This window comes from Dasypus novemcinctus, chromosome 10 (genome assembly GCF_030445035.2).
Source record: "Dasypus novemcinctus isolate mDasNov1 chromosome 10, mDasNov1.1.hap2, whole genome shotgun sequence".
NCBI lineage: Eukaryota > Metazoa > Chordata > Mammalia > Cingulata > Dasypodidae > Dasypus > Dasypus novemcinctus.
Window position 1 is genome coordinate 79977985 of NC_080682.1, and position 24791 is coordinate 80002775.

Below are 24791 nucleotides of genomic sequence, written 5' to 3' on the forward strand. Positions count from 1 at the left end.
TCCTTTCCATTTCCCCCTTACTTTAGGTCAAACAGCATTTTAAAGTCATGTTATTTTATGTAGACGGGGATATTCCGCTGATCCGCATTGAACCTTCCGTATAAGGTCATTTTCCAGTTGCATCATCAGTTGGTAGTTGATAGTGGTCCCTCGGTGCCAGGGAGGCTCATCCCCGGGTGTCATGTCCCACGCTGGGGGGAAGGCATTGCATTTACATGCTGAGTTTGGCTTCGAGACTGGCCACATTTGAGTAACATGAAGGCTGACAGGAGGAAATTCCCAGGCACAATGTTGCTCTAGGCCTTGTTCTTATTTTAGGCTTATCAACTCACAAGCATAGTCATTAGGGATAGAAAATTCTTGACTGGAAGTTTTTCTCTTGTAGTATCTTAAATATATCAGACCACTGTCTTCTTGCCTCCATGGTTTCTGGTGAGAAATTGGCACTTAATCTTATTGGGTATCCTTTATATATTATGCATTTCTTTTCTCTTGCTGTTCTCAGAATTCTCTCTTTGTCTTTGGCATTTGACATTCTGATGAGTATGTAACTCGGAGTTGGTCTATTTGGATTTTTTTGGATGGGAGTACATTGTGCTTCTTGGACATGGATATCTATGTCCTTGAGTAGGGTGGGGAAATTTTCTACCATTATTTCTTCATATAGTCCTTCTGCCCCTTTTCCCTTCTCTTCTCCTTCTGGGACACCCATGACACATACGTTTGCATGCCTTTTGCTGTCATTTATTTCCCTGAGACCTTGTTCAATTTTTTCCATTCTTTTCTTCCTCTGTTTTTTCTGTATGTTAACTTTCAGAGGCCATTTCTTCAAGCTCACCAACCCTTTCTTCTGCCTCCTCAAATCTACTATTATATGATTCCAATATTTTTTAAAATTTCATTTATTGCACTGTTCATTCCCATAAGATCTGCTATTTTTCTATGTATGCTTTCAAATTCTTTTTTATGCTCATCCAGTGTCATCTTAATATCCTTAATCTCTTTAGTCATCTCATTGAATTTATTAAGGAGATTTGTTTGAATATCTATGATGAATTGTTTCAACTCCTTTGTGTCATCTGGGGGTTTATCTTGTTCCTTTAACTGGGCCATAGCTTCCTGTTTCTGGATTGTAATTTTTTGTTGGTGTCTTGGCATTTGGCTAACTAGAATACTTATTCTGGGTGCAGTTTTTCTCTTTAGTTTAGAGCTCCCTTCCCTTTCTCCTTTGCTGGTTGTGCAGTAGAAGCCAAGCATGTAGTTGATTCTGTAAGCTGTGGAGGCTCAAGCTGCCCTCATTGTGCCAGGGACCAGTGAAGCTTCTTCTAACTTTCTCCTTTGCCAGGGGTAGGGACAGAGTCACAGCTGTGTGGAATAATCCAAGTCATGCAGGCCTATACTATAGTTGCCCAGAGAGACTGATGAAGCTTCACATCCCTTTCTCCCCCGCCTGGGTGGGGATGGAGCTACAGGTGTGGGCAGCAATCTATGTGGTGTGGATCCAAGATGGCCGCAGTTGCCCCTACTGGGCTTCTAATTTTCAGTCTGCGCCAGCAAAGGTACCTGCAGTTACCCAGAGAGGCTAGTGCAGGGTCCACCAGTCTCCTCCCTGCCAGGGCTAGGGCTGAAGCCTAGGATAGGGCTGCAGGCCAATCTGGGTGAAAGAAACCAGTTTCTACCATCACTGTGATTTTCACTCCTGGCTTCCCCTCAGGCTGGGGGCAGAGTCAAAATGGCAGCCACCAGCCTTTTTCTGACTTGGGCAGATTCACACCCCAGCTGTTCCCAGGGTTATATCTTAGCCAGTCAAGTCTAGCAATCAGTAGCCAAAATCAGCAGCCAACTGTCTCTTCCTCCCCTGTTTTTGGGAAATGGAGTTTCCAATTCCAGCCACAGAACAGCTCCTGGGGCGGCTTGTGCCGCCAGAGTAGGACAATCACTGGCTTCCACAGCTTGGCAGGCAATTTCCCGGAGAGGCTGGCTCAGGTCCCCACAGCCTTCTCCCTGTGGAGGTGGTGTTGGGGCCTAGGCTAGAGCTGCAATATGATCTGGATGGAAAGAAGCCGGTCCCCACAAGCACTGGACTTTCAGTCCGCCCCACTTCCCCTCATGCCAGGTGGGGAGTTAAGTTGGCAGCTCCCGGCCTCTTTCCGACTTGGACAGGCTTAACCTTTAGCTGTTCTCAGGATTATATTTTAGCCCACTGAGTTTACTCATCAGTAGCTGAAGTTGTGCCCAACTGTCTCTTCCTGCCCCATTTTTGGGAAGTGGAGCTTTCAATTCCAGCTGTGGAACAGCTCCTCTGGTGGTTTGTGCCTCCAGTGGAGTAACAGCCCGGCCTCTGGGGCGTGGAGCGCTCTACTTACAAGTCTTCTCTGCAGACGGGCAGTCTCCTCCTTCTCCTTCAAAGACGTTGCAGGATGCTCTTCTGGTCTCCTGGAGCCCCCAAACAGGTGCTTTAGCCAGCTCCAGATAGCTCAGGGTGTTTACTAACTGCCCTGTAGCAGGAGTTGACTCTAGGAGCTCCTTACTCTGTGGCCATCTTGCTGGTTGTCTCCCCGCCCCACCTCCCCCCCCATATTTTTGATGTAACATTCATGCAATCTAAAGCTTCTTTGAAAATAAAAAAATTAAAATAAAAAAAATCAGTGTGGTGACCTCTGTGGTCAGGCAGATCAGATTTGATCCTGATTCTACTTCTTCAGTATGTAGTATGTGCATTACATCCCTGAATCTCAGTTTGCTGCCCTACAAACTGGGGTTAATACCTATTTTACAGGGATCTTGTGAGAATTAATAAACTAAGCTGTTGTGGAAAGTTTCTAGCACATAGTAGGTGGTTGAAAAGTGTTAACTTCCTTCTACTTAAACTTTGTGGCTACTTAACTTCTTAGGTATTTATGCCTTCTCTACCCAGCTAGTGAGTTAATTAAACCCTTAGAAGGTAGGAACTCTTTCACCTCTGTACATACCCATAGACTGCACAGAGCACTCTTGGGCCCATTGGATGTTCATACCAATTTATCAGTGCTAGTCCATGTGCCTTGGCTTTATCATCAGCCAGTATAACAGGAATTGCTAACATCTACTGAGTGCTTACTATGTGCCAGGCTCTCTGTATTAAACATTTTACATAATTCAGGGGTTCTCAGCCCTGGCTGCTCATAGAATCATTTGTAGGCGCTTTTAGTAAGTACTGATGCTCTGATTCATCCCAGACCAATGAGATCAGAATTTCTGGAGCTGGGGTTGGAACACCTGTGATTTAAGAAAACCTGCTCAGGTGATTTTCTAACGTGCAGCCGGGGTAGAGAACCAATGACATAAATTATCTTGTTTAATTCTCCCATCTATTAAGTTTGTACTATTATCTTCTTTTGCAAATGAAAAAAGAGGCACAGAGGGATTAAGTAGCTTACTCAAGTTTATCCATCTCTTAAGAGGTGGAGCCAGGGTTTGGAACCCAATGAGTTTGACTCCACAACTCAGACCCTTACTCAAAGGGCCCTACTGCCTCCCATCTGACGCACAAATCTCAAGTTAGAAGTGCTGAGCAGAGAGTGTGTTGGCATCCCCAGTGTTACTCGGTAGATTTCAATCATCATCAAAGGAAATGTGTAAAAGCAAAGCAGATCCTTTTCCATTTTAAAAGTGGTGGTGGAATCCAGGTTTCTATCCTTTTATACTCAGGGCCCATGTGACCCAGCTCAAATCCCGTTACCTCCCTGAGCCTTCCTTTCCCATGCTGTTAACCATGGCCTCACAAGAGTAGCTTGGATATAAAGTGGGAAGGTGCTCTGTAAAACCTACGCTACTTTAAAAATGTAAAAAGGTACTTCCCATGCCTTAGCTCCTTATCCTCATTTTCTAGGAGAGAAAACATGCTCACTGGGTAGAGCCAGGACTCCAGCTTTGGCCCATCTGACCCAAAGCCCATTTGCAAGAGGGCAAACTTCATCTAATGGGCCATTTTCAACCAGTTAAGACCATCTCCAAAAGTGCCATTAGCAGGAGAATCTCCAGTGAATGCCAGAAAGGAGTGGAAAGGGAGGCTCTTCCTGTCTGTAGAACAATTAGACGTTTCTTAGAGTTGTTTCAGAGATGGAAGTGGCAGCGGCTGTTAAGGAAAGCTTCCTCTTTTTCAACCCCCTGTCCATGACTGTTTTTTACTTCCTGGCTTTGTTCCAGGGGCTAAAGTGAAAATGGAAGCATGGCCTTGTTCAAAAGAGGCTTTGGGTTCTCAGACGAATAGTCACATACCAGTCCCACTGCCTGGGTCTCTCTTTTATCCTTCCCTGTACCTAACACAAGGCCTGGACATGGTAGGTGCTGACTGAATGTTTCTCAATTGAATGACTGAGCCCTGTGTAGTGTGTGTGGGGGTCAGAGATTGTGAAAAAAATGCCTTGATATTCCTTCCTGTCTAAGGTCAAATGTCCCTATGGCAAATAGCCTCTTACACTGTTGGTTTAATCTCCATCTTGAACTGCTGGCTCCTGCCCACATTGTGTGCCCAGGTTCTTTCCCTGTGAAGACCTCTCCTGCTGAGGGGTCTCTAGACCTCATCCTCACCCCTGCTTTTCTGATTTAACCCTTTATTGCCCAATTCCACTATCAACTGTCCTGGCTCTCCAGTTACATAGGGTAAAACCACCGCCTGATCCAGCCCAGGTTCACCTGGTCCCATGGTAGGCAGGTCTCACACGGCTGCTGACAGTACAGGCAAGAGAAGGCTGTGAGTGGGATGAAATGGAGGTGTTCGACCAATAGGTCTCGGACCACAAATACCACCTACCCCCCATTTGCCCCTCCAGTTAGAGAACTATTAAAGCCTGCAAGCCCACTTTATAAAAGACAAGTCATCCTGGGAAGAGGTAAGCCTCATTAAAGATGCATTCACACGCTGCGGCAGATCAAAGGCTTGGAGTTAAATTGCTCAGGGTTCAGTTCCCAGCTGTACTACTGTGTAGACTGAATTATGTACCCCACCAAACACACGTTCTTAATCTTAACCCGCATCCCTATGGGTAAACAGGACCTCTTGAGGATGTTAGTTAAGGTGTGGCCCAATCAGATGAGACAGGGTGTTCTTCCACATCCCTAGAGGCCTTATAATGAGAAGAAACTGGAAGCCAGAAGCTGGAAAAGGCCACACAGGAAGAAGCCAGAAGTCAGTGGAAACCAAAAGAACAGACAAGGAGAGTGAGCACGCCATGTGATGGAGGCAGAAATACAAGCCAAGGAAACCCAAGGATTGCCTGTAACCAGCATCAGAATGCTACAGACTCCAGGAGAAAGCAAACTTGGCTGATATCTTGATTTTAGACTTCTTGCTGCAAAGCAGTGAGCCAATAAATTCTTGTTGTTTAAGGCAAACCATTGCATTTTTTTTGGTAGCAGCTTGGCACACTAAGACAACACCTATGAGCTGTATGATGTTGGGCAAATTGTGCCTCAATTTCCTCCAATGTAAAGTGGGGAAAATAATAGAATCTTCATTATATGGTTGTTGGGACATATTTTAGCTGTTATTATTATTACTGTGGTTTAAATTTAGATCACTACCTGGCTCAGAGAAGGGATGTTTCAGAAAAAGAAGGGAAAAGAAAGAGAAGGAAACAGGAAAACTCCCATTTGTTGAGCGCCAACTTCTGGCCCTGTCCCCACCCTGCCTGCACCCTTTCCTGCTCTACTCCCATCTTCCTACTCCCTTCAAAGTCCTTTCTTCTGCAGAACCATTTGAAAGTTGTTGAAATGAGGTCCAATCACCTGGAGAACTTTTAGTGTGTATTCCCTACAAAGATATCCTCCTACGTAACCACAGAAGGCCATCCATTACTACCATCTGTCTAGTCCTCAGACTCCTTCAAGCTTCCAAGAGGCTAAAAGCAGTTTTCATTTAGATTTTGTCTCTTCAGTGTACTTCAATCTAGAATAGCTCCTCAGTCTTTTCTTAACTTTAATGATTTTGAAACTTTTGAAGATTATATGTCGGTTATTCTGCAAAATGTTTGCAGAACATGTTTTTCTCATGATTAGATTCAGGTTATGTGTCTTTAACAGAAATATCATAGAAGCGATGCCATATTCTTTCCATCATCACATCGTAGCAGGTAGCACATGATTTAAGTTTAGATTTGTCCATTACTGGCATCTGCCAGAGTTCTCCACTCTAAGTTCTTGTTTTTCCCTTGGTTATTAAATATTTTGAGGGCAGGTGCTTTGAGATTATATAAATATCCTGTTTCTCACCAAACTTTCCAAATATTCATTCATTTATTTAAATTACCTATATATTTATTTATATCAGATGACCTATGGTTTTCCATTTTGTTTGATTATTTATTTATCATGTGTTTATTTATTCTTGTAATTCTTTAATAACTGCATGGGAACTTAGCACCCATGCATAATGTACTTGATCTTCCTCCCATTTTAACATTCTATTTTAATTTTAATTTTCCCTGGTCCTGATTTCCTAAATTTAACATAATTATTTCATTTTACGGTTTTCTTAATGTCATGTCATAGTCTTTATAGGAATTGGCAAGGAATCGCCAAGCAAAAGGAATGGAGACCCAGTGGAGACTGGCACTTAGTTTTTGAATCTAGAAAAACACCTTTTTGTCTTAAGTGCCAGAAACTGAAATTGACTTCTGGGGTGAATCACTTCTTCATTTTGGAAAACATCTACATTATGATCTTTAGTTATGCAAATGTAAAATAATAATAATACTATATCCCCATACAGAGCATCCTCTGTGCCAGACACTGTTGCAAGAACTTTATATTAACTCATTTGATCCTCACCACAACCCTACTAAGTAGGTGTATTAGTCAGCCAAAGGGGTGCTGATGCAAAGTACCAGAAATCTGTTGGCTTTTATAAAGGGTATTTATTTGGGGTAAAAGCTTATGAGGCCCTAAAGAGTCTAGCCCAAGTGTGCTTTCTCACCAAAGTCAGTGGCCACGTGTGGAAGCAAGATGGTCATGGATCCTGCGAGGGTTCAGCCTCCCCCTCTGGGCTTCCTCTCTCAGTAGCAGGCTGGCATAGGGCTTGTCTCTCAGGGCTTCCTCTCTCTCCTGGCACAGGGCTCGTTTCTTTCTATATTATCTCTTCCCAAGGGCATCAGTGAACTATCAGGCAAATGGCTCATCTCTCCCAGGGGCTTTAGCTGTTTGAGCCTTCTTTCTGTCATGTGGCAGGATCAAAATGACAAAGTTCTCTCCTCTTTCCCAGTGTCTTCCTAAGTGAGTGTCCTTTTATATCAGCCCACAAAGGGGGTGGGTTCTCAACCTGAGTGACCCTTTAGTGATGTGGTTGAATCAAAGCCCTAATCTTTGCAGGTAATGTAATGAAGGGCCCCTCAACTGAATCCAATATACTCAAAGGTATCACACATTATCTTTTTGGGATTCAGAGGGTGGAGTATGACAGTTTGAGATTATTTGATGAATCCCAAAAAGATAATGTTTGTAAAGTAATCTGTCCCTCTGGGTGTAATAGCCTTTGATTGCATTAGATTCAGCTGAGATGTCTTTGATTAAATTTCCTGTTAATAATTACCAGTAAGGCATGACTCAGGTTGAGTCCCCACCCCTTTGGTGGGCAGGTATAAATGGACACTCGCTCACAAAGAGAAGCCAGAGGACAGAACTTCATCATTCTGATCCTGATGTGTGACAGAAAGGAGAAGGCTCAAACAGCTACAGCCCCAGGGAGAGAGGAACCATTTGCCTGATAGCTTATAGCTGACCTTGGGAAGAGAGTTGAGACTGATATAGGAAGCCCTGAGAGACAAGCCCTATGCCGGCCTGCAGCTGAGACAGGGAAGAAGCTGGACCCATGGAGCCTTAAGAGCAGGGATTCTTAACAAGGGGTCCATGAGCTTGAACTGCAATTCAAAAAAAGCATTCTTGTGGGGACACGCTGGTGCGGGTGTGATGTATTTATTAAATAACACATAGTATAGTGGGGACTTAGTAAAGAGTCCATGGTTTTCACCTGACTGGCAAAGGAGTCTGTGGAACAAAAAAAGGTTAAGAACCCCTGCTGAAGAGGCAGAGGAAGCCCAGAGGGGGAGGTTAAAGCCCAGCAGAGATCACCCATCATCTTGCTTCAACACAGGACAGCTGACTTTACTGAGAAAGTACAACTTTGAGTTGGAATTTTAACAGCCTTGGGCCTGTAAGCTTTTACCCCAAATAAATACCCTTTTAAAAGCCAACAGATTTCTGGTACTTTGCATTGGTATCCCCTTGGCAAACTAATAGTGTAGGTGCTATTAGGGGCAGCATCTGGGGCACTGGGAGTTTAAAGTGAGTTACAGAAAGTCCTTAGTAGGTGATGGAGCCAGAATCAACCTCAGGCCCTGACCTGTGAGTCTACCTTCTTCACTACACACTAAACCAACTGGTCTGGAGGAGAGTTGGGTCTGGAATTAGAGGCAAGTGGGACTTGGACAGGTGCATTTTTGGGGAAAAGTAAACTGGCCACTGGTGTTAGGCAGGGAATCTGATGTCTACCAACATGAGACAGGAGGTATGAGAGCCGGGAATCCCCAAAAGGGACTTGGGCTTGTAGGCCCTGAGAGTCGCCAAGCCTATACCTAGTTATGAAGGTTCTCTGCATTATGATTCCCTCGTGGAACTCCCCAAGCTTTCAACAGTATCTTTATTAACCACTGTGGTATGGCCTTAGCTGTGTAATGGGCCATTAAGGGATGGATCTGAGTCCAAGATTGGAGCAAAGATGGGGGAGCAGCTGCCTAGAACCAAATGGATGGTCAAGGGGTCAACAGCCAGGACTTCAGGGGTACATGTAACAATTTGCCACAGATTCCCAGAAATTCTTGTGAGGTCAACCTGGCAGAAGGCTTGCCTTTCTGTAGTTAAATAAGATTTGACTTGTGACTAAACAATCTGCAAAAAATTTCGATATAAAAAGTTTGAGGACTGCCCTTTCAGGAGTCAGACTTACTCCTCAGAGTCCACGTCCTTTGGTTCTTTTCAAAATGCCCTCTGTTGCTTCTAGCCTAGTCAAGTGAGAGTGTGGATCATCCCTCTATCAAACTGTTATTTAGGAGCTGGGATCCAGGACATTTGCCAAGTTTTCCCTTTGGGTGGCTTCTTCTTCAGCGCAGCATATATCACTGTTGTCAACTGAGCAAGAAGGCAAGGCGAGTCTTCCATTTCAGTGTTCAAAGAAACAAGTAGAAAAACCTGTGTTATTGCAAATAGTGTCCCCACTATAGAGGCATTGTCCAAGAGGCCATTGATCAGACAATGGATAGAAAATAAAAGGAAGCAAAAGCCAAGTGAGGCAGCCAAAAGCCAAACACAAAAACCAAGGGTAGAGAAATCAGACTGGGGATGTGGCGGGTTTACCCAGCAACACAGCTGGTGTGAAGGAAGATTCCTCCAAGTAACGCAGACTGGAACAGTACATACTGACTCATCAGATTTCTACATGGAGCCACAGATGTGTTTAATTTTATACATTGAGACCCATTGCATGAGAGGACATGAATCCAGCTGTCCGGGACTGCATAAGCATGGTAGGCACAGAAGAGTGCATGGGAGACCCTGCCGCCCTTCCGAGCGCTTGGTCTGCTTGCTCCTGCCGGTTTCCTGAATCCACAGCCACAAGACGAGGGTCAGCCCCGCGGCTTTCCTCTGGGGCTGTGGCCCAGGCACCTATCATTCATCACTCACTCCCTGGTTTTTCTCTATACTCTGGAAGGCTTTTCTGGGTAGCTGGAACTGTTGCTAAGAGTGTGGGTGTAATTACCACAAAACAGCCTCTGACTTTGGTGGGGTGGGGGTAGAGAGGGGTGATGGACTTTGGACCATGTAAGAGATGATAGCTAAACGGTCCTGCACCCAAAACTGCAATTAGAGCAACTCTGATGTCATCGTTAATCATGCCGATTTATGTTTTGAAAGGAAACCAAATGATGAATATAATGATTATTTCTATTTCTGCTTCCCCCTCTCCTTTGCCTCAAAAAAAACTGGCTATAGCACTAAAGTCAAATTAAACATCTGTTTGAAAAATAAACCGGAGTGCTAGTGACAGCTGCTCTGGACTTACAAATGCACCCCAGCTGTCACACTCCTAAATTAACAATGATTTTCATTTATGACTAGCATAGGACTAAGAAATAAAGGAGTGTTTTCTCCTCTGTGTTCCCAGCTTCTGAGGGTTGTTAAGTGGGAAATGTTAGGGAAATGCCCTAGGAAAAATGAAGCTGAAATCAGCTCACAATAATTAATCATGGAGGGAAAGGGGGACAGACTTTCTTCTTATGTAATCTTATTTCTTCTCTGAGTTTATACTAGGGATTCTTGGTGGCAAGCAAGCTTGCAAGGAGGCAAATAATGCAAGAACAATTCTTTGATTTAATCGTTGAAGGGTACAGTGATGGAGATGCTTGGTGAGCATGGAGAGATGAATGCCATCTTCTATAGCATTGACAGTTTTCTGAGCATCATTTGCATCTTCAGCAGTTTTCTGGTTCTTACTCCTTCCAGACCAAGTAACTAATGCCTGAGTATATGACTTTGATGTATCGTAGTCCCGTGGTGAGTGGAAAGGGTCTAATCAAGCCATTTTAGTGACAGGATAAAATATGCCAAACTATTTCACATTTACCTCATGACTCTGGAAGACAAAGTAGGTATGAAACCAGTTCTTTGTCCTTTTCTGTTCCTGCCCCAGAGCCATCATTGTCCTTCTTAGGACGGGGCCAGGCTTGGGGGTGGGGCAACATGTTTGTTGTATTCTCTGGTTAAAAAGTAGGGACTGAAAGGTTAATGATTTGTTTCTTAGGGTTGATATCATCTGGTATTTTTCACTGTTGTTCAAAGTTCCCATTTTGATGATCCTCTGACAAAAATGTCCTACAGGGTCAAAACGTCTTGTTTTGATCCCACGTGACCAGGTCATGGAATATATTGGCATCTCCTGCTCCATCAATGGAGCCATTAATCTGCTCTTGCTGCCATTAATCTGAGCCCTGGTGCAAAATTGGGCAGGCCATGTACTCTTGTATGCCCACCAAGTCAAAGTCGCTGCGGCCCCCAACGTTTTAGCACGGTCCACAGAGCAGGGCTTCAGTTTCCCACCCGAGCGTCAGTTTACTGCTATGCTGGGAGCTCTGTCTAGTGCCTGCTCCTCTGCGGCCACACTTCCTGTTTCACTCTTGCCAGTTTCCTCCCCTGGGGGCTGGATTCTGCACCTGGAACCCCAACTGCTGAATGAAATTTTGCTGTCATTGAACATCTCCCCAGGAACTGCTCCTAGTGGACTCCCAGAGGCCCCTGGCATCTAAGTTCCGGTGGATGGTAGGTCCTAGGGTGCCCAGGTCTTCCTGGACTGCTGGGATTGAATCAGTCCCCCATAAAGACACAAGTCTTAATCCACATGCCTGTGGGTGTGAACTCATTTGTAAATAACAAGGTGGTATGATTGTAAAGTAACAAGATATTATTATTAAAGTATGGAGTCATTTGTGACCAGAACCTTTGAAGCTCCTATTTAGACGAGGCCAAATTGAATTAGGATGGGACTTAATCCATATGACTGGAGTCCTCACAGGAAATGTGGATGTGGCCAGTTGGAGCAAGTCAAAGGAAGAGACCTGGCAGCCAGAGCACCAGGGGACAGAACCGCGCTGCAAGTCAAGGAGCTCCAAGGCCTGTGACAAGCCAGCACCAGAACGTTAGCCACTCTAGGAGAAAGCAGGTCTGCCGCGACTTTGACATTGGACTTCCAGTCTTCAAAAACTGTGAGAAAATAAATCCCTGTTGTTTGGGCCAATCCACTGTGCAGTATCTATTGTAGTAGCCTGGACCAAACACGTCGCCCCTTTTAGCCACGGTACTGATTTTCAACCGCTCTGCCACAGGTTCGAGTTTTCCTTACCCTTTCTCTGTTGACTCCTTGCTTCCACCGCTGGTGAGCATTGCTGAGGCCCTAGCTTGCCTGAAGTGAAAGGCACCCTGACTTATGCCAGAAAAATTGTGGGGTAAGTCTCACCCCAGCCACATCAGATCCTCCTAACCCTGCCAGTTTCCTCTAAATCACACACAGAGTCCATCTTATGTGGGTTTTCTATATATTTTTTTGCTTTGATGATAAAAAGAGTTGGTGAGCCCTATGAAGTTACAAAGTACTACTAATTTCTCTTTAATACTCATTCTCTCTTCCCACTAACAAGCCTTTTTTCTTGCCAGGTTCCTGGGCTTGTTTTCAATTTTCTAAATGATATTTAATTTCCTCACTTGGGGAACCCCCCCCCCCCCCCCGGCCAGGCGATGCTTTACTACACTGTTTTACAAGAGGGGCTCTGCCCTGCTCCTCACAGACCAGCTGGAGCAGAAGGAGGAGGAGTGTCAAGCTCACTCAGTAGTTTAGCAGTTTTAGTTATCAAAAGAGGTTTTGGAGTCAGCCAGAAGTGGGCTTAAATCCCAGCTCCATCATTTAGTTTACATTTACATTAGTGAATGTAAACTCTAAATCTCAATTTCCTCATCAACAGAATGGGAATAATATAGTAAAAACCTTAGAGGGCTTTTGCAAGGATGAAGGAAGATAAAGCATGCAGTGCTGCAAGTAGAGTGCTGCGCAATACATTTAGGCTACTGTGATGGTTCGGCTAACATGTCCACTTGGTTCTGTTTCCCCAGAGAACCCTAAGTGATACAACTACTTACACCTGTGTTCATATTAATCAAGGTATCGGACACCTCCATGCACCTCCTCACATCCTCTCAGCCCAAATCTGACTCTATCCACTGTTGCAGTGATCACTTCTGCACAGACTTTGGCCAGCTTTGCCCCACTGTAATCGAATGATTACATCACAGCTGGGTAGTGTACCTCTTGCTTCCCGCCTGAGCGTCTGTGATGCTGCAGTCAGTGTTCAGAATCTGCTGAATGCTCCCACGTGTGCTACCCAGAAGTATAAAGAGTTAATGCCGATGGAGCCACCCTTGATAAATGGGGGATGGAAGCCAACCGGTAAGGGTCCCCTTTCATTCCCAGGCATACTGTTCTGAGAAATATGTCATAAGATTCCTCAAAAGGTCCCAGCAGGACCAAGCACTACTTGCCTGTGGTAATGGCCAAGTCAATAAAACTACACCAAATTCCCACCGGATCCCCTACCCTCATCCAGTGTCCCAGGACCAATTCCCAAATAAACAACCTGCTGGCATGTCTTTGTCTCAATAGGGCTTTCAGGATTTAGCAATTACTGAGTTAGCATCCCTGAGCCGTGTATTAGAACAGGAGATGGCAAACTTTTTCTATAAAAGGGCAGATAGTAAATATTTATAGGCTTTGCAGGACATACGTCTCTGCTGTAACTTCTCAACTTTGCCTCTGTAGGGTAGAGCAGCCATAAAAGCATGTAAATGTATGATCATGGCTGTGCTCCAATAAAACTTTATTTACAGAAACAGGTGGTAGACTGGATTTGGACCACAGACTGTAGGTCACCAACTCCTGCATTAGGGCCACAAAGAGGAATGAAATTGATCACTGCAATCATGTAGCTCACAGTCTAGAGTGAGAAGGAGGAGGAGTGCCTAGAAATGAGTCTGGAACGGTGGCTGGCACAAGTCATGAAGGGCCTTGAACACCCATGCTAAGGAAGTTTGACTTTCTTCTTTGGTGATGGGGAACATTGAATAATTTCTCAGATCTTGTACATGCTGCAGCTGGGAAAAGGTTATTTCACTGGTAAAGAATGAATTGCTTCTTTTTAACATTTCTATAAAACTCACTCTTCCAGGGGTCTGCCTGCTCCATATTCCTCCAGCACCTTGAGAGATACTTCCATTACCAAACTTTCCACACTAGGTTGCTCTGAAAGGGCAAGTTTTTGTATCTGAAATTTTTGAGATCAGGTGTGTTTTGGAATTTAAAATATTTTGATTTCAGAAAGACAATACAGTGCACATTCCATATATTTTGGAAATCCTCCATCAGGGTTTGAGGCAGCATTTCATAATCAACCACATTCATATTTACACTAAATATTTAGACTGGAAGGCTATAAATAACTTCAAGTCAATTCAGGTCAGGTTTGGGCCCTAAATGAATTACAAAGGGCTTTTGGCTTTAGGGCTCTTTGGATTTCAGACTTGCTGACAAAGGGCCCTGGACCTTATTTGTTTTGTTTGTGTCTACCCCTAGGCTGTGACATCCTCAAAGAAAGCCTCTAAGACCTCAGTGCCTGCACACAGAAGGTGCTCAATAAATGTTACCAAGAGAATGAGCAAACAAGAATGTATGGAGCACAGGGTTCATGGAGGCATTCAGAAGATACTGGGCAGCGACTCTGCTGATGTATATGGGGAAACGTAAATGCTCCCACCAAGATTGTAGACTTTATCTAGAAGGTGATAGGGAGCCTGTTGGGGTTTGTTGGGGTGCTCAGCTGTGTATGAGCACTCCAAGTCTTATGCCAGTGTGAAGAAGGACGAGAGGGCGAGGAACTGGACTGATCATTCAGGAGGCTACTATGACAGGAAGGCAAGAAGTGACAGCATCTGTGAATGAGGCAGTGAACAGAAAGTGAGAAACAGCAGAGACACCTCTTAGAAGTCCAGCTGAAAGATGGGCCTAGACAGCTGAAGATGTTTGGGGAAAGGAGGAGGACCCAGCGGCACCAGGTTGAAGTGGCCAAGGGCAGTACTAAGATCACAGACTCTGGAAACCAACTGCTTCGGTTCAAATCCCAGCTCTGTCACTCGACCTTGGGCAAGGTACATCACCTCTCTGTGCTTCGGTGTCCTCAGTATCTGCTTCAGAGAGCTGCTGTGAGGATTAAATAAGCATTGGTGATGCATTTAGAATAGTGTTTGGCTCGCGGCTTTTATTACCGCCTGCAATCAATCATTGTTTCACAAGGTTGAGTTCCCCGAATCACTCACCCAAATAGTTTTCTCCTCAGGAGAAGGATGACCCACATCTCAGACCTTTCCAGGAAGGGACAAGTGGGTGTTAGAAAGCTTTCCAAAGATAATAAACACACGGAGAGAGGATTCCTCTAGAGGATATAACTTTTGACAGGCTTAAGGGGGCCGGACTTCCCTCTGGTGGGTCTGTAAACCTCTCTATGTACAGGGACTTTTTCTTTTAATCACTGGCTACTTTGCTATAAAGGTTTGCAGCATGCTGGCATCATCGTCATGTACCTGGGAAACATTAAGCTCTGGGTCATTCATTCTTATGGAGAAGGCTATACTGGAAAGCCTGTAATTTAGAAATGTTCAAATCTTTGCATCCAAATGGAAAATGGAAATGGTGTCAGGTTTGTGCCAAAAGGAAGCTTGTAATTGCTGTGTACTTCTCTTCCCAGCCCTCCCAGGCAAAAGAACACAACTAACCAAGCAGGTTTTAGAGCCATCATCTGGAGACAATGAGCAGACCGCAGTTTATTCTACCAAGCTGCCTTTTCCCAACACCCCCTTTTGCTAGTGGGACTCTGTGTCAAAGTTGGTATCCCCACTTTCATCCATACTGAACTTTGCTGCCAGATTTAAGCATCCTGATCTTTTAACAAACCTTCCTTCCAGTGTGTTAGTTCACGTTTAATAACTACTAATGATTCTCTCTTTCCGTTTGAATCAAGTTTGGTCTCCATTTTGACACTGGAGAACCTTCGTGACTTGGCACCAGTTTTTGGCCCCCAAAGACCTTCTAACATCCTCAATTCAGTCTGTTTACTGTCTGCCAGTGATGCCACATTTATTTTCAACTCAAGCTCTCACTTTAGTTTTCACTCTCTCCATCACCTTACCTGGAATAAACTCTTTCCTTTTGTCTATTTATCTAAACCCTACACTTGCCTTCAAGATATAAACTCTAAGGTTTCCATGCCTCACTCATCTCTCTGAACTCTAACCATGTTCAATTCATATCCACTTCATGCCTGTCTTGGGTTGGCTAACTCTTGTATTTTTTTTTTAACTTTTTATTTTAAAATAATTTCAAACTACAGGACAGTTGTAAAAATAATACAAAATCCATACAGAAAACTCCAACATACACCCCACATTTGCCACATTTGCCGTATCATTCTATCTATCCATCCATCTATCTATTGAATAACTATTTTTATTTATACCACAACTAGATTGAAAGAGCCTTGAAAGTCAGGATCATCCTTTACACCCTGAGTCTTTCTCAGTGCCGATATATTCTGGGCACATGGTGGATGCACATGTAACACTGGTTGGCTTATTGTCTGATAGACTGAATGACTAGTTGGTATCCCAAGTACCACTGTGCAACATGGCAAAGAAGGAAACTCTTCAACTTGATAAAGGCCTTCTTCTATTTGATTAATGACATTAATTTGAAACCTCTTCCACATATGATTCTTAAAAGTGAAAGAGAATAGTATTCCCATTAAAATCAGGAAAAAATATGAATATCACTCTTTAATATTGTATTAGAGGTGCTAGATAGTGAACTAAAACATGTAAAAGAAAGAAAAGGTATGCATATTCATTATTTTCAGATGATAGATTTACATCGACAATGCCAAATGAAAGAAAGAATAAGCCATCAAAACTATTGAGAGTCTAGCAGTATCCAGTTCAAAGTCAAGGTACAAAACCACCAGCTTTCCTAAACACAAGCAATCAATGATTATAAAGTATACTAGGAAAAAATATACCACTCACAAAAGCAATACAACTATAAAATACCCATGGGGAAGTAAGCCTCACGAGAATGTGCAAATCTAAATGAAGAAAAATTACATACTTTACTGATGGACACAAAAGACCTGGATAAAAAGACGGATATTTGATGTTCCTGTAAAGACATATTTTTGGGGAGTCTGGCTTTCCCCACATTAAACTATTAATTCAATCCAACACCATTCAAAATCCCTATATAAGCTTTTATTGAACATGACAAATTTATTCTACAATTCATCTGCAAATACAAATCTGCTTGAGTGTCCATGAACATTTTGAACCAGAAGATTACTGAGGGGTGCCTTGCGATCAAAACATAATGTAAAATTATACTATAAAACGATAGGGATTTCATGCCGGAATGGATAAAAAGATGGACAGAACAGATATGTAAGAAAACTTTATCTTTGGTGAAGTGGCAATTCAAACTGTTGGTGAAAGAATAGAGGTTCCCTGGGAATAACTGGCTGTCCATTTGGGGGAAAACAGCAAGATTTCAGCTTTACACCCATGGTTTGCCCCTGCTACCTCCTCTGTCCTTCTGCACCCTGAGCCTGGCAAGAGAGGACGGTTATCTGGGCTATATCGGTGGGCTCTCTTGTCCTCTTCGGTCGACCTGGGCCAAAGGGAAGACCTAGTAGGGAATCAGCAGGAAGGCAGTGAGGTTGGGGTCCCTGTGGGGTCACTTCAGGCTGGCTGCTTCCCTTACCCTGACAGCTCCCGTGAGGTGGGAGGCAGTCTTCTCCAACCCTATTCTCTCTGTTCCTCTTACCCACTAGGGCTTGGGGTGGTAACGTCTCTCCTACTGTTCTATTGCCCAAGCCATTGTCAACGTCCCCCTTATTATAGCCTTCTTTTGGCATTTCATCTGGAGTGTGCTGTCTTTTTTGCTGGAGCTTAATGATACCATATTATTCACAAAATTAAATTCCAGGGGGATTAAAGAGAGAATTTATTTAAAACTCTATAGAAATACAAAAAGTATGAGAATATGTTTGTAACCTTGCATGTAAGAAAGTTATTTTTAAATAAGACCCAAAATCAAAATCAAAATAAAGGAAAAGATTGGAGCATTTGATTTAAGGAGATATTTGATACACTTGATTAAATAAAAATTTAAAAGCTGTGTATGATTTGACACCCATAAGCAAAGTTGAAAGGTGATAAGACATAGTTGAAGCTTATGGCAAAGTGTTGTTATCTGGACTACTGCTACAAATCAATTTTATTAGAAAAATTGACAAGGACATGAATGGACCATTCACTGAAGAGGAAATGCAAATAGAATAAGTATATGAAAAAAATTCTTAATATCACTAGCAATTAAGGAGGAAATGCAAATTAACGTAAGATAAAAATTTTAACTATCCAATTTGCAGAATTTTAAAGCTTGATAATATTCAGGACTGTAGAGCAAATAGGGAAATAGGCTCTTGTTCATAGTCAAGGAGAGTGCCTAAGATGGCAAGCTGTTAGGAGGAAAATTTGGCAGTAGCCATTAAAATTACAAATGTGCATCCCTTATGATCCCATTTCTTGGCATCTACCATGAACAAAAATTTGCATATTTGCTCAGAGGCATATACAAGGATGTTCATCAGAGCATTATTTGTGAAAATAAAAAACTGGAAACAATCTAAATGTCCATCAGTTGTGGAATAATTAACTGTGATACATCCACACTATAAATTTTATGCAATAGCTAAAAAGTAAAGTAGATCTATAAGTATTCACATGAAGAAATCTCTAACATGCTTTAGTAAGTGAAAAACCATTCATGTTTAGAACATTATGTATACCATGGTACCATTTGTGTAAATATAAATTCCCGTGAAAATGAAACGGCATACTTTTAAAATTTAGTTATAATGCATATGATTAATGTATTTTATTTACATTTTATTTTTCGTTACATTGTTCCTTATATTCATATAATAGCACACAAAAATCTGAAGAGTATATACCAAATTGATAGCTTTGCTACTTCTGGGTAGGAGACTGGGATTTATTGAGGGGGAATGTCAGGGATTTCTCACTTTTTCTGTGTTGCTGGAAATTTTAAATATGAGTGCCTTCACGTCTTACCTATGAAATTGTTATTTCTTTAATGAATAGTTGTAGCTTATATTTAACGCCTTCAAAAAATAAATAAATCAAAGAAAGAACATGAGCTTTGGAGTTAGACCTATGTGTGGCTTCGAAAAATGTGTATAATTCCCTGGGGCTTGGTCTCCTCATCTGCTGAGATGATTAAATTAGCTAATGCCCACCAGATGCTTAGAGGAGTTCCTGGTACATAGAAAGTATTGGTTGACCTTTTCTCTCTTCCCGCGTTTGACCTGTGAGAACCTCGGGGACTTATGACATACTCTGTTACCTGTGGATCTGGTGCCTGCGTAAATAGAAGCTCAGTTACATTTGTCGAAAGAACGAATGAATGAACAAACCACATGTGTTCATTGTTATTGGATAAACTTATGTTCACATATGTTCATTGTTAATGGGTAAACAAGAGATGCCTTTCTGGATTCCACTAGGAAGATCAATTACTTCTGGTTTGTGAGAACAATACATCAAAGAAATCCAGGAATCTGGGCCCTAGGGATAAGGGTTTCTAAAGCAGAAAGACCCATTGCAAAGACCTGAAACTTTCAAACTCTTCTGTAGAATCCCGGGCTCTGTGGAGTGACTGGGTATGCCATGGACAGGGGTGTGGGTACTGGAGAGCCAAGCCAAGGGCCCAGTCTCCAGGATGAGGGATTTTACCAATGACACTGGCCAGACCATACATGACAATAGAACTGACCCAGAGCCAACCATGGCAGCCAACAGCCCAGAACAGTCAGGACTTAGTCAACAACTGCCAGCTGCCAGCTTCTTGAGACTCCCCTCCATGCCCACTTCCTCCCCGCTCCCCGCCCCTGCCGCCCAGGTTCCAACACAGGCCCATTAAAGAAAGCCAAATATCCCCCCCTAACCAATCCCATAGGATTCCCCCACTTCTAGTTAGCCCACGGCCAGCTGCCCCATGCCAGCAACCTCCAATCAGAGAATACATGACGCTTCCCCTTTTTTCCACTGTAAAGCTTTTCCACCTCCTTGCCTGCCTTAGCGTCTGCCAAACACAAGTGACCGCAACTGACAGCCCTACTATATAGCAAGTTCTGACTCAATAGCCTCTGGTTATTCTCATTTGGGTGCTCATCATTTATTTCCACAAGGCCTTCCTTCACCCACATTTCAACTAAATACTAGGGACATTTTATCTGGTGCATATACTGGGGTTTATGCATAAGGCTTCATTAAAAAGAAATTCTCCTGCTACATTTTATTTTTAAATTACCAATGTAGATTAATGCTAAGAGCCAAACTCCCCAAGGAATCTCGAGGAAGGATGCTCCTCTTGCATTAAGCTAAAAAAGACCAAAAAAAAATTGATGGCCAGGGAGAGGGCAGCAAAAGGAAGCCAGACAAGATGAGGCTGAGTCTGGACGATGGGAGAGGTGTTCAGGAATCTTCTGTGGAGCTCTTTTCCCTAAGCCGGGCTCAGCGGAAGCCCAGGACCTGCAGGCACTGACTGGAAAGCCTAGCTGTATCAGCACCTTCTCAGGGGTGGCCTGGAGTTTACCACAGTCATAAATCTGTCGGAATGTCAGAGGGGCCGACAAATGAACCAAATACATTAATTAGGACTTGGGGAGGGGCGGTGGTTAAAGAAGATGGTTAGGAAGCTCTCGGTCCCCACCTCCAAGGAAAAATGACTTTCTGGAAGCTGGGACTGGAGCCCTGCTCATCAGCCCATGACTGTTTGCCTTCTGAAATCCTGAAATTCCCAGCATTCCTCTCTACAGACCTTTAAATCTATTTAGAATTGATATGGCTGTGGGTTCTCCAATGACAAATGTTAACAGATGCCCCAGCAAAAAAAAAAAAAAAAAAAAAAAAAAGAAAGGGGAGCTCTTCTGCCAAATAAAACTGGGAAATGCTGGGTGAAACCAAGTTAAACAGATTTCTTTTGGGCAGGATTTTGCAAAATCTCTAATGTGCTAATGTGTGCTGTGAGTCTGAAAGAGAGGGTTAGAGTATGCTGCATTTTCCAAACTTACTTGATCACAGGACCTTTTTTCCTGTCCATCTCCCAGAATAGCCCTCTATGGCATGTGATCTGGGAGACAGAGGTTTGAAGCAATTCTATTTTTCGGAGGAAAACTACTAGCTTGTTGACACCTATTATCTATTGTAATTCACCAGAAAGGAAGATCATGAAGTCCAAATAGGAAGTGGCACCAGAGGGCAGTTTTGATGGGGAAGGAAGATAGGATCATAAAGCCTACAGTTGGTCCCCAGGTCAGCCTAAGAACAGTGTAAGGACACGAGGTGTGAGGGGTTCTGAGAAAAGAAAAAGTGGCAAATTGTAGACAGAGTAGGTCAAAGAGTATCCTCCCCGAGTTCATACTTTTTCTTAGCCAGGCCCCTAGTATCATCATCCATAGGAAGACAGAGAGAGGGTAGGAAAATCATTGAATTATGTGAAAATAATGATTCAGACTAATGTTTCTTTATGTGGCCCTTCACCAATGATGGGCCATTGTCCCTGTTTTAGGGGCCAGAGAGGTGATGCAACTTGCCAGTGCCCTGTTAAAGCCACTTTATTTTTGCATCCACACCATGAAGTCTTTGTTGAAGGGCAGAGATGGGAAATGAAATGCTACAAGGATTCCACCTTCACTTACTTTAGAATCACACAGCCTGTTCCCGCTGGTGGCGCTATCCAAAACACCTGGATCCGGGTCCTCCTCCGCGGTGTGCTCTCAGTGACCGCCACGGGGCAACTACTCATAAACTGTGTTTCTTCCTCATCTATGATCTATGGAAAACAGTGGAAAACAAACACATTAAAACTCAACGTCACTTTGAGAGGATTCCTCATTTGCCAAGTTGACACTTCGTTAATTTTATGTTTAAACCTGTCATTTTGTCTCAGCAGCTCCATATCCCCCAGACACCAGAATAGAGCCTGACCTGGAGGCACAGTCAAGGCTTGCTGAATGCACATCCTATGAGGACAAGGACTGGGCACCTCCTCTCCTGTGCTCTGGGACCAGGGATCTTGTGTCAGCACTTTGAGGAAATGGCCACTAGGTGATACCTTGCTCTTTTCACTGGAGCAAACTGTGCCCTACTTCTTCAGGGAAGGAGGAGGAGGAAAGGGAAGGAATCATTCAAAGCAAATACTCTTTATAGCGCTGGACATTTTAATGCGGCTACCATTTTATAACAAAAATAAAAATTTTTTAAAGAAATTCCCCTTTGGAGGAAGTATACCAAAGTACATAAAGTCCCCTGGCATCACAGCAATTTTTATTTGTTCAGTCTCTACTTCCTTAATTTGTGCATTAGATTTACTAATTGGTGTTTACAGTTTTCTATGACACTGCAGAAAAGCTCATAGCCATTCCCATTCCCCAAGGCTGTTTGAGCTCTTCTGCCTGCCTACTTCTGGGTCTGCTGCCAGTGATATTTCATCATACTCTAGTAGAACCATAGTATTAGACTCAGAAGATGTTGGTGGGAAATCATCTAAATTCAGTTGGTCTTCAGTGCCAACTCCAATTGATTGGTAGTAGCTATGTCATGCATTGTGCTAACAAAATTCATAGGTAGTATTTATTTGAGTGTTTAGTATGTGCTAGATACTGAGCTAATTGTTCTACCTGAATTAATCTTCAAATATAATCCAATGAAGTCATTATATCCATAATAGATTTATTTTACTTTTTAAAAATTCCTTTTCTTTTTATGACACAAGGTGAAAAGAATTAAATCCCTCAAGTTCCTTAGTTCACAGTATATTTTCATCATTCAGCAAAGCAAAAGTAATCTTCTATTACATTTGGTTTGCCTCTACTTTCTCCATCCCTTTTGCCTTTCCCTCCTCTATTTAGCACCCACTCCTATGTACTTAGTATTTAATATATGTCCTTTTGATAGTATGTATGCATGTGTATATATATACACACACACTTTTTTGCTGTTAAATAGAATTGTTTGTTTTAATGTGTCACATTATTTCTTTCACTGGACTTAATGTTTTTGAGATATTGATGTTACTATATGTGAATGTCCTTCATTGCTTCTGACTGCTGCCTAGCATTCCATTTCCATTGTATGCATAGATCATAGGCTACATATCCAGTCTCCCAGTGATGGATACTTGGATGACTTCCAGCTCTTTGCTTTACAAACATTGCTACAATAAAGATCTTCATGCTGTTCTCTGTGTCAACCCATGTGAGAGTGGGATTGCTGGGCTGGATTGTGGCTATAATCATTATCAATTCACCAAGTACTGCCAAATTGTTTTGCAGAATGACTAAACCTACTTCATTTCTATCAGCTATCCACAAGCAGTCCCATTTCCCCACATCCTCATCAGTACTTGTTATACTGGTCTTTCTAATTGCTTCCAATCTGATGACTATAAATTAGTATCTTATTGTTTTAATTTAATGGTAGCAAAGTTGAGCATTTCTTAATATATGTATCAGGTTTCCCCTTCTGTGAATTACTTATTCAGAATCTGCCAATTTTCCCATTGGATTTCCTGTCTTTTTCTTACTGATTTGTAAAACTGTCTAGATAGGAATCTCTCATCATTTACAAATACCTCTTCCTTTCTGTCACCCATTGCCTAATCTTATCTTTTGCACTCTGCATTTAACAAAAATAACCTTGATAAAATAAAATTAATCAATATTCCTCCTGTGGTTCACACTTTTGTGTTCTTCCTAAAAAATACCCTGAGATTACAATGATATTCTCCAATACATCCTCTTATTTAGCTTTATAAGTTTACCTTTCACATTTAGATCTTCAATTCATTCAGGGTTTATTTTTTAAATATGATATAGTAGGAATCTAACTTCATTTTCTCCATACTGTGAGCCACTTTTTAAACACCATTTAATCCATCTTGCCCCATTTTTTTGTGATACCACCTCTTTCGTATATAGGGTGACCATATACTTTATTATGAAATAAGAAAGAAAAGCGTATTTTTAATAATTGTTCTTGAACAACAGACCAAACTGATACTGTCCTAGGTTAATCAGACCTACATTCAACCTAATCATATACCAGGTTCCCAAACACACATGTTGTTTCTGGACTTTCTATTCTTTAATTTTTCTCACTTCTTTCTTCTGTAGCATTGTAATCGGGAAGGGCAACTACCCTGTCCTTTCTTTTCTTTGACAACATTGTCTTAGCTATTTGTGGACCTTTGTGTTTTCATGTAAAGAATAAATACCTTAAAAACTCTCTCACCTTTTGGTCTTTTATTCTTCCTAATGTGATAAAATCCAACCCCTAGGACAAACTGAATTATGCACTACCTCTTTGCTCACACCTGTGTAGCTTACTGCTGCTGCTGAATAAAGGTCACTTTCGGAGTAAGTGACTCCTAGCTTCAACTCTTCTAGATACATACTGCTGTATCCATCTGATAAACCCAGTTCTTTTCCCACTCTTGAAAATATCGACCTCAAATTTCCAATCTCTTCAAACCTCCAACTTCATCTTTCCTCTTTCACTCTTATGTTGCCTTGCCTACTACAGAAAAATCGAGAGTCATCATGTAAAGGCCCTCATATTCCTATCTACATCCATCCTGTCCTCCTTCATTCCATTGTAACAGAAGAGCTTTACTTCTCTTTCATCTCTGCTTTGGTCCCATTCCCTCTTTCTGACTCTAAGAATTATCTCTTTCTCTCCTCCATATTCAACTTCTCCTTTGAACTGCATCACTCCCATTGGCCTTTTAAATATACTCAAGTCTCTCACATTTAAAAATTAAGAAACCTTCATTTACCCACTCATCCCCATCTAGTTATGGTCCTAACTTTCTCGTCTCCATCATGATCACATTACTTGGAGTTGGCTGTGTTCACTGTCTTCACTTCACCTCCCACTTATTCCTTAATACTGTCCTGCCACATCATTTCTTCTCTGAACTAATATAAAACAATTCTAACTAATCTTTGTATATCCTCTCTTTCCTTTTTCCAATTTGT

At 42.4% G+C, this 24791-nt stretch overlaps 1 protein-coding gene across 1 annotated transcript in view; it reads right to left on the reverse strand.

The window, feature by feature from the left end:
• SPON1 (spondin 1) overlaps window positions 1-24791 on the reverse strand; it is a 342316-nt gene that overhangs the window by 231383 nt on the left and 86142 nt on the right. The window contains exon 3 of the mRNA XM_004472523.5: window positions 21453-21586. Coding sequence (XP_004472580.1) covers window positions 21453-21586 — 134 coding nt within the window. The remainder of the gene's footprint in view (window positions 1-21452; window positions 21587-24791) is intronic.